Genomic DNA, 9806 nt, shown 5'->3' with positions numbered 1-9806 from the left:
TACTGCACCAAATTGCTATAAATATAATATAGATATAAGCATATTTAATATATAATACATGCAAATCATATTTCAGGTCATGAGAGTATCCTAAAATACAACCTGAATTATGCAAGGAAAGCATAGAGAGATGCTTTTTACACTCTCACATAACACCAGAACCAGGGGACATCCACTAAAATTGAGTGTTGGGAGAGTTAAGACAGACAAAAGAAAATATTTCTTTACACAGTGTGTGGTTGATCTGTGGAACTCCTTGCCACAGGATGTGGTGACGGCGTCTGGCCTAGATGCCTTTAAAAGGGGGTTGGACAAGTTTCTGGAGGAAAAATCCATTACAGTTTACAAGCCATGATGCGAATGTGCAACCTCCTGATTTTAGAAATGGGCTATGTCAGATGCAAGGGAGGGCACCAGGATGCAGGTCTCTTGTTATCTGATGTGCTCCCTGGGGCATTTGGTGGGCTGCTGTGAGATACAGGAAGCTGGACTAGATGGGCCTTTGGACTGATTCAGTGGGGCTGTTCCTCTGTTCTTATGATCCTAACTAGGGCTATGCAGCCTTTTGTGACAGAAGAAAAAAGTTCTACTGCTGTACATGTACATATGGCAATCTATGCAGCACATCACCAGTTCCCATTCAGAAACTCTCTGCCACAGCCAGCTATCTCCAGCACTGAAGATAAGCAGGTCGCTGTAATGGAAATGCACAAGATCCCTCAAGGACATAGGGTGTGGTGTCAACAGTGGTCCCTTGCTCTGGCAGGCAAGCACGGGGTTAACACCAGGGCCTTAGATAGTAGTGGGTGTGCTGCACAGCTGTAGCCACTAGAGGCAGCAATTTCATTACAGGGATAATAGCAGCACCTGAAGCTGTGAAAGGGTGTGGATGGAGATGGAAGGAGGCTGGAGAGACTTCGAGAGCAGAAGGAATGAACTTGGAGGAGAGAGGACTGACTGATGGACTAGCTGACTGGCGAACTGATTAATGGAATGAGGGACTAAATGGACTGGCTGACTGGCTACAGGACCTGCTGAGATCCGAGGGCAGAAGACTCTTGCCCTGAGATAAAGGAACAAATGTCCTCTTACCTCAAGGAGGCCTCTGGACTGCCCCACTGCTGGATGCAACAAACGTCTCACTGGCACAACTGCATGTGTTGGGTGGGTTTAGTTAGGATTAGGTTGTTGTACTCATCCATCTTTCATATTCATTATTTTAGCCCTCACCTGAAGCACAAGTCTTTACCAGTTAATCCTTGGAGCATTTTAGGAGAACAAGAGAATTATGTATAAGCGAATGTATTTTTTTCTCTGTGTCTTCTTAGCTATACTGGTCTCTTGGGAACCATTCTCCAGGCACACCGCTCAAGTACCAATAAGTTTCCTAGTTACATGCTTGCCAGTGTAGACTGGAACAGAGGGTAGCTTGAAGTGGCAGAAGGATTTTTACATTCACGTTCATACAAAGTGTTACTTGATTTGATATTTTTTATCTTTTGTACATTGCCTAAATGTCCAGAAAACAAGAGTGGTATTATACTGTATAATCCATCTCCGGCATGAAACACGTGCAAATGGTTGGAGGAGAAATTTCATTTGGATCCAAAGACATCGATGAAGAAAAAGTTTAATTCAGATATTCTTCCTTTGTTCTTTCCATGGAACTCTGTGTGTATTGCTGCAGTTGGATTTCCGATAAAACGGATTGCTTCCACACAGCTGTTCTACTCACATGAGCGGTATGATACTGGAGGAGGAGAGCTGAGTGAAATGAAAACTTCTTCTCCCTGATACTTTCTTTCCTAATCATGAAAGAAGAGCTGTTATTTTCAAGCCCCCTCTTCCAACATGCCCGTTGGGCCACTTTCCACTTACTAGCACAGCATCCTATACACAGGTACCTAGGAGTGTATCTCGTTGAGCTCAGTGGAACTTATTTCTGAGTAGACATGCAAAGGATTGGGCTATAAGTATTATATTTGATCTGTATGGTCTATAAGTTGTGTGTGTGTGTGTGTGTGTGTGTGTGTGTGTGTGTGAGAGAGAGAGAGAGAGAGAGAGAGAGAGAGAGAGAGCAAGCAAGCAAGCAAGCAAGCACTATACTTTCCGGTCTGAGGGCTCAGATCAGAGTGCCTCAAAGTGCCTCCAACCAGCCAGTTCTCACACATCCCAGAAGGAGATTGAGGAGCAAACATTTTTCGGGAACTTAATAAAGAGGGGAAACTACAATGGGGGAATTATTGCATATGTTGAAGGTCGTCGAAAGACAGACGCAGAGACAGTACAAATAAATATGCTCTTTGTCAAGGGAATCTGTACAAAACCCCAAATCAGGAGAGGCAGAGACCAAAGAAGCCCCTTCAAGTCAAGCTGCAGCTATATAGACTAGCATATGGCTGCTGAAATCTTAGATCCAGTTCAAATAATTTGCTCCGAGAAATCAAACAGGGTGTAAGCAATAACATCTCTCTCTCTCTCTCTCTCTCTCTCTCTCTCTCTCTCTCTCTCTCTCTCTCTCTCTCGCTGGGTGTGGGGCAGGCAGATGGAACATTCCATAGTTTAATCAGTTGCTTTAAAAAGAGAGAGAGAAGGGATAAAGACAGTCTGTGCCTCATTATGGCATCATAGGAGAACATGCACTCTGAATTCTGTCTTTCTTATTTGCCCATTTAGATACCTTTACTAAAATCCTCATTTCCTACACCTTTTATATGCATCTAAGACAGGGGTGGCTAAGCTTTCCGTTTTAGAGCTCCTGGACCTTTAACAGTTGCATAGAAGAGAAGACAACTCACAGATGACAAGCTGCACCTGCTGAAATTCCCTCTTCTCCACAGTCGTTAAAGTTCCAGGAGCCCTACCGTTAAAAGTTTGGCCACCTCTGGTCTAAGAACATCCTGTTTATATACTGAGGAATAGGGCAGAGAGTAGTGGTAACATCACCTAATGTTCAACATTATCTCGTGTTCTTCCTCATTCAATCCAACTCAAAGGAACCAGCCATCATATTATTATTATTATTATTATTATTATTATTATTATTATTATTATTATCTGAGCCTGGCTGTTCACTAAAAGGACAAAGGCTGTGCTTCAACAGATCATTTTAAAGTTAAATTAAGAAATCTCTTTAAGCACTGAGCAATATTGCTATACTCATACTGATAAGAGTGTCCTTGTCTGTGAACCTTGAGTTCTCCTCAATAACAGTATTCCTCCTCAAAGCAGTATTTCTCAAACTGTGGGTCAGGACCCACTAGGTGGGTCATGAGCCAATTTCAGTTGGGTCCCCATTCATTTCAATATTTTATTTGTAATCTGTTAGACTTGATGCTACCGTGGTATGAGACTGCATTTGGGGAAATGATACAGACCTGTACTTTTAACAAGCTACTATGTATATTCTTTTAACAATGATAGTCAATGGGACTTACTCCTGGGTAAATGTGGGTAGGATTGCAGCCTAGGATGGTTACACATTTTCCTGCTTGATGATGTCACTTCTGGTTATGACATCACTTCCAGTGGGTCCTGACAGATTCTCATTCTAAAAAGTGGGTCCCAGTGCTAAATGCATGAGAACCACTGTCCTAGAGTACAAGCCACACAAAAATTTAGAATCCAAATCTCAAGCATCTCAGTCAAAATGGAGTATTATCATTTTAATAGGTATCCTTTGGTTTCCTGACACAAATGGCATGCCCTGAGAAAGGAGCAACTATTGCACCTTAGGTTCCCCCATCACAAAATTGTGAAATCAATTTAATGGGTATCCTTCTGTTTCCTTCCACAGACAACATGCATCTCAGAAATGAAAAACCCATCAATAACCATTCTTCTGTGTCACAGTTTCTGCTCCTGGAATTCTCAGAGGTCCGGGAGCTGCAGATCCTTCATGCCCTTCTCTTCCTGGTACTGTACCTAGCAACAGTCACAGGGAACCTTATCATCATCTCAGCAGTGGTCTTGGACTACCGCCTGCACACCCCCATGTACTTCTTCTTGATGAACTTGGCCATCTTTGACCTTGGTTCCATTTCAGTCATTGTGCCCAAGTCCATGGCCAACTCTCTCTTCAACATGAGACTCATTTCTTATTCTGGATGCATTGCTCAAGTTTTCTTTTCTCTGTTGTTTACCACGTCTGATATCTATTTCCTGACAGTCATGGCATATGATCGGTACGTGGCCATTTGCAATCCGTTACAGTATGAGATGGTGATGAACAGACAAAGATGTCTTGAATTAGTTGCAGCTGCATGGTTTGGTGGTCTACTCAATGGAGGGTTACACGCCAGCGGCACCTTTGCAGTCCCTTTCTGCTCTAATGTTGTAAACCAGTTTTTCTGTGAAATCCCACAGTTACTGAAGCTTATTTGCTCTGGTGCATCCCCTTTTGAATCTGGAGTGATTGCATTAGGGGCTGCCTTTAATATTGGCTGCTCTATTTTTATTATTGTAAGCTATCTGCGAATCTTCACTGTAGTCCTTCGAATGCCCTCTGTGCAAGGAAGGAGAAAAGCCTTCTCAACCTGCCTTCCTCACCTCATTGTCTTCTCTATGTTTGTAGTTACAGGAAGTTGTGCCTATCTCAGGCCTCCCTCTAATGCTCCGTCACATCTAGATTTGGCCTTTAGCATGATCTATTCCCTGGTTCCACCCTTGTTGAATCCTGTGATCTACAGCATGAGAAACAGGGACATCAAATGTGCCTTGTCCAAATTACTGGGGGTGAGGAATTCATGCAAGGATAAGAATCATTGCATTTTTTTTTGCTGTAGATGTGGATTCCAACCATCTCAATGACAAACCCAAGAAGGTTATTGGCAGCTGTAGTGTGAACAATTCTTGAGCATTTTCATGACATGGTTTTCTTGCTCAAAGCAACTGACCCATGTCAATTCTAACGTGTTGTAATATGAAGTTCTGATGAAAAGACGAGCTTGTGTTGAAATTGTTCCTAATTCATGGTTCACTAGTCTTCTCTATAGAGCAGTGTTTCCCAAACTGTGGGTTGCGACCCACCAGTGGGTCATGAGCCAATTTTTGGTGGGTCGCAAAATGTTTTTGAAACATTAAAAAAAAAAAAAAACCTTGCAAGTTTGCTGACGAAAATAGCTGGTATGAGGTAGTCTTCATACACCCACATTAAACTGTCACACTTTCCAATTTTATCTAGTAATTGTGCAATAGGTCACAACCCAGTTTCAGCCTTTTGTCTGGCCTGAAATGTCCCTGTGTATACCCTGGAATGACTGTAAAGATTTGGGGGAACAATCCTTGAACCATTTCTAGGAAGAGTCTGAACACTCGCCATGTCTGCCTGTAATGGAAAATGGAACTGTTGTCTTTGGTAATGTCATTGGAATAAGGTGAGTTGCCTGTAAACTTATAATCTTCATGACCGAGGTCTGCTAGGCAGTTAGACCTGGGCTCCCGCCTGGTCTTGGAGCTATTGGTGGAATAGGAACCCAGGTCTACCTGGCAGGTAGATCTGGGCTCTAAGTGCAATCCTATCTTGCACTGAAGCAGGCAGGCCAGGAGGCCATCTTTGGCTATCTTTAGAATATTGATCTGACTACACTTTCACATAAAGGATATTTTTTTGCTGGAAAAAGATGAAGGAAAGAATAACATGAATGGACAGGGAATTGGAGAATCTTTCCTCTCAGGGAAACCTTTCACGTTTGGATGCAGGTTATCTGAGGGACCGCTGCCCCTGTTAATTCCAACCTACCCTCTTAGGTCATCTGAGGGGGGCTCTCCTTCAAATGCTGCCTTTGTCCCAGTATTTCAACCAAAAAGCAGATGACAGTCACAACCTCATTCTGGACTTCCTCCTCAAGTTGAAGGTTTGATATTACATGAAGTTTTACCCAAAGCCATAATGGAGTGCCCTGGCACCTGGGACAGTGACATCATGGTGCTGCTGCACCATGCCTTGGGGAATGATGTCATGATGTCATCACTTCCGGGATCTCCCTAGAGGAGGGGACAGCCACTTTGCGAACCATGTTCCTTTTTGGTTGATTCCAGGAGCCTCCACAAGGGAAGAAGCAGGGTGCATGAAGTGGCCACAGTGAGCATCTACCCCACAAATGAAGAAAGCCCAGATGTGACTGTGATCACTTTCGGATTCGAGGAGGAAGAGGTGCTTGCTTGCCTCATGTGCTCCCAGCCTCCACGGGAGAATGAACATGATGTGCAAAGCAGCTGCATTGAGTACCTCCTCTGTGGGTGGAACTGGGAGCAGTCATGCAGTGACCTGCTTGTCAGAGCGCCTGGGGCGGGTGGCCCTCAGGTTCCGCCCGTAGTTACGGCTCTCATCTTACCCTTAATATTTAATTTTAACAATGAGGAGGAAGCAGTGAGAAAGAGGTAGCAGAAAGGGGATACAAGAGAGATATAGGAAACAAGGTACATGTGAGGAAATGAAGTAATTCCAGCTTCCCCATAAATACCCCCAAATTGCTTTAAATATAGTATAGATATAAGCATGTTTAATATAGAATACATGTAGATCATATTCCAGATAGTGAGAGTATCCTAAAATACAACCTGATCCTAACTAGGGCTACACAGCCCTTTACGACATTGGAAAAATGTTCTGCTGCTGTATGTGGCCATATGGCAACCCACGCAGTGCACCACCAGCTCCCATTTTGGGGCTGCTGTTATAACTGATGCCAGTGTCAGAATGCCTCTGCCACAGCCAGCTATCTCCAGCAGTGAAGGTAAGCCGGTAGCAAGAGTGGGGGGTCGGTGGGCAGAGTGGGGCAGGGAGGAGGAGGATGGGGAAATGTCTGGGCAGGGAGGTGGAATGGCAGAGTTACCAGTGTCACTCACATGTGGTGGTATACTAATAACATTACCTCTCCCTTCCCCTCTCATTGACTTATGCCAGGAAAGCAGCTGGCACAAATCCAAGAAGACCCCCCCATTGGGGCAGCAGAGTCTTGCCCTGAGATAAGGGAACAAATGTCCCCTTACCTCGAGAGGGCCTCTGGACTGCCCCATTGCTGGATGCAACAGATGCTCCACTGACCCAGTTGCATCTATGGTGAGAGTTTGGTTAGGATTGGGTTGTTGGACTCAGCTACCATTCAAATTCACTATTTTAACCCCCACCTGAAGAGCAAGGCTTTACCAGTTAATCCTTGGAGTATTTTAGGAGAACAAGAGAATTATGCATAAGAGAATCTCCTTCTTCTTCTTAGTTATACTGGTCTCTTGGGAACCATTCTCCAGACACACCACTCAAATACCAATAAGTTTCCTAGTTGCATGCTTGCCAATGTAGACTGGCACAGGGGGAACATTGAAATGGTACAAGGATTTTACATTCACATTCATACAAAGTGTTCTTTGATTTGATTTTATATATTTTGTTAGCTGTCTAAATGTCCGGAAAAACAACAGTGGTGTTATACTGTAATATACATCACCAATATGAAACACGAGAAAGTGGTTGGAGAAGAAATTTCATCTGGATCAGAAGATATTGATGAAGAAAATATGTAAGTTCTCTGAGGGCTATTCTGAAAGTAAGTACCACATGGTTGTTAAAGAAAACAATGTAATACTGCTCAGGAGTTAAATAAGATGACCACACTACTTCTCCATGCAATTTCCATCTGAACTGAGGTAATTATCCTGTGGGACTAGCTCCTTTATCTCCTGCATGAAGAACATTCCTGCCAGGGAGTTCAACCAGCTGGTAACCCTTTCTGCAGGTCCTTGTGCATTGTCACGCAGAAGAAGCAGCCCGATGTCCCCATTCCTCTCCTTTTCTTCCTGGTCCCTCTCCTGCTTCCCAGGTGAATGTTATTCTTTAAGGTCCTTCCCTTAAGGTCCCAGAACACAGTGGCCAAACAGACAGTCCGTTTGGCAAGTTCGCTGTTTGGGTTGTTTGAGTAGTAAGCTCCATGCAACAACCGAAGTTCAAACAAACTTTCTCCAACAAGAAACCAATGGGACCTTAAAGGAAGGACCTTAAAGGATGGCAATCACTTGGTAGGCATGAGAGTGATTGGGAACAAAAGGAGAGGAATGGAGGCATTGGGCTGCTTCTTCTGCATGACAAAGCATGCACACACACAAGGACCTGCAGAATGGGGTTACCAGCTGAGCTCCCTGGCGGCAACTTCCTTCATGCAGGGAATAATGAAGCTCATGCCATGACATGATAACTGCCTCAATTCAGATGGAGATTCCATGGAGAAGTAGTGTGGCTATCATATTTAACTCCTGAGCAGTATTAAATTGCTTTCCTTAAGTCTTGTTTTTTAACAGCCAAGCGGTACTTACTTTCAGAATAGCCCTCGAATATTCTTCCTTTGTTCCTTCCGTGGAACTTTGTGTGTGTATTGCTGCAGTTGGATTTTCCATGAAACAAATTGCTTTCACACACCTGGTCTACTCACATGGGCACTATAGTACTGGCAGAGGAGAGCGGAGGGAAATGACAGCTTCTCCTCCCTGATACTTTTTACTAATTATGAAAGAGGAGCTGCAATTTTCCATGCGTCCCCACTTCCAACGTTACTCTGTTCATGCCAGTAGGACCGCTTTCCATTTACTTGCACAAAAAAACTGGCTATAAAAATGACCGAATTAGTACTTTGAAATCCCAGACTGGAATCCTACATACACGTACTTAGGAGTATATATTGTTGAGCTCAGTGAGAGTTACCTCTGAGAAGACATTCAAAGGATTGGGCTGTAAGAATTTTTATCTGACCTGTGTAGTCAGTAAGTTCTTCTTGTTGTTGTTTTGTTGTGTGTGTGTTTGTGTTGAGAGAGACTTCACTTTACAGTTTGAGGGCTCAAATCAAGGTGAGGTGTCTCCAACCTACCAGTTCTCATGCACCATGGAAGAAGATTGAGGAGCACACATTTTTCAGTAAAAGAAAAATGTAAAAGAAGTAAATGTAAAAGAACTTCTTTTACTTAGTAAAAGAAGAGAAACAACAATGGGATAATGATTGCATACATTGGGAGAGTCAACAGAAGGAGGCAAGGAGAACAGTACAAATAAATATGAAGTTTGTCAAGGGAATCTGTAAAAAACCCCAAATAAGGAGAGACAAAAGAAGCCCCTTTAGGTCTAGTTGCAGTTATATAGACTGACACATGGCTGCTGAAAGATCCAGGACTAATGAATTTGGTCCAAGAATCAAAGAGGGTATAAGTGAAAAAGACAGTCTGTGCCTCGTTATGGCAGAACATGCTCTCTGAGTTCTGCCTTTGTGGTTTGCCATTTTGATGTCTTCACTAAAATCCTCATTTCCTACACCTCTTATAGGTGCCTAAGACAGGGCTGGCCAAGCTTTCAACTTTAAGCTCCTGAAATTTTAACAATTGTGTAGAAGAGATGACAACTGCCAGATGACAAGCTGCACTTGTGGAAATTCCCTCTTCTACACCATGGTTAAAAGTCCAGGAGCCCTAAAGTTGAAAGTTTGTCCACCTCTGGTCTAAGATGTGAGAACATCCTGTTTATATACTGAGAAATAGGGCAGAGAATAGTGGTGATCCTAAACATTACCTGGTGTTCTTCCTCATTCAATGCATCTCAAAGGAACGTGCTATCATATCATCATCATCATCATTAGCTGAGCCAACTGTTCACTAAAGGGACAAAGGTTATGCTGCAACAGGTCATTGCAAAGTTAAATCAAGCAATCTGTTTAAGCATTGAGCAATATTGCTGTACACATACTGATAAGGGTCTGCTTGTCTGTGAACCTAGAGTTCTCCTACAGCAGCATTTCTCAGACTAAGGTTCGGACCCACTTGGTGGG

General features: G+C 43.3%; 1 protein-coding gene across 1 annotated transcript; it reads left to right on the top strand.

Annotated features, from left to right (window-relative positions):
• Nucleotides 1–3801: 3801 nt before the first annotated feature.
• Nucleotides 3802–9483, top strand: LOC136652885 (olfactory receptor 14J1-like). Its single transcript, XM_066629813.1, has 5 exons — nucleotides 3802–4734; nucleotides 5299–5375; nucleotides 6040–6154; nucleotides 7396–7520; nucleotides 9372–9483. The coding sequence occupies exons 1-5, from the start codon at nucleotides 3802–3804 to the stop codon at nucleotides 9481–9483; spliced, it is 1362 nt and encodes a 453-aa protein (XP_066485910.1).
• Nucleotides 9484–9806: the final 323 nt, after the last annotated feature.

The sequence above is a fragment of the Tiliqua scincoides genome, chromosome 5 (genome assembly GCF_035046505.1).
Source record: "Tiliqua scincoides isolate rTilSci1 chromosome 5, rTilSci1.hap2, whole genome shotgun sequence".
Lineage (NCBI taxonomy): Eukaryota > Metazoa > Chordata > Lepidosauria > Squamata > Scincidae > Tiliqua > Tiliqua scincoides.
The sequence above is the reverse complement of the archived record's forward strand: the minus strand, read 5'-3'. Positions and strand labels throughout refer to the sequence as shown.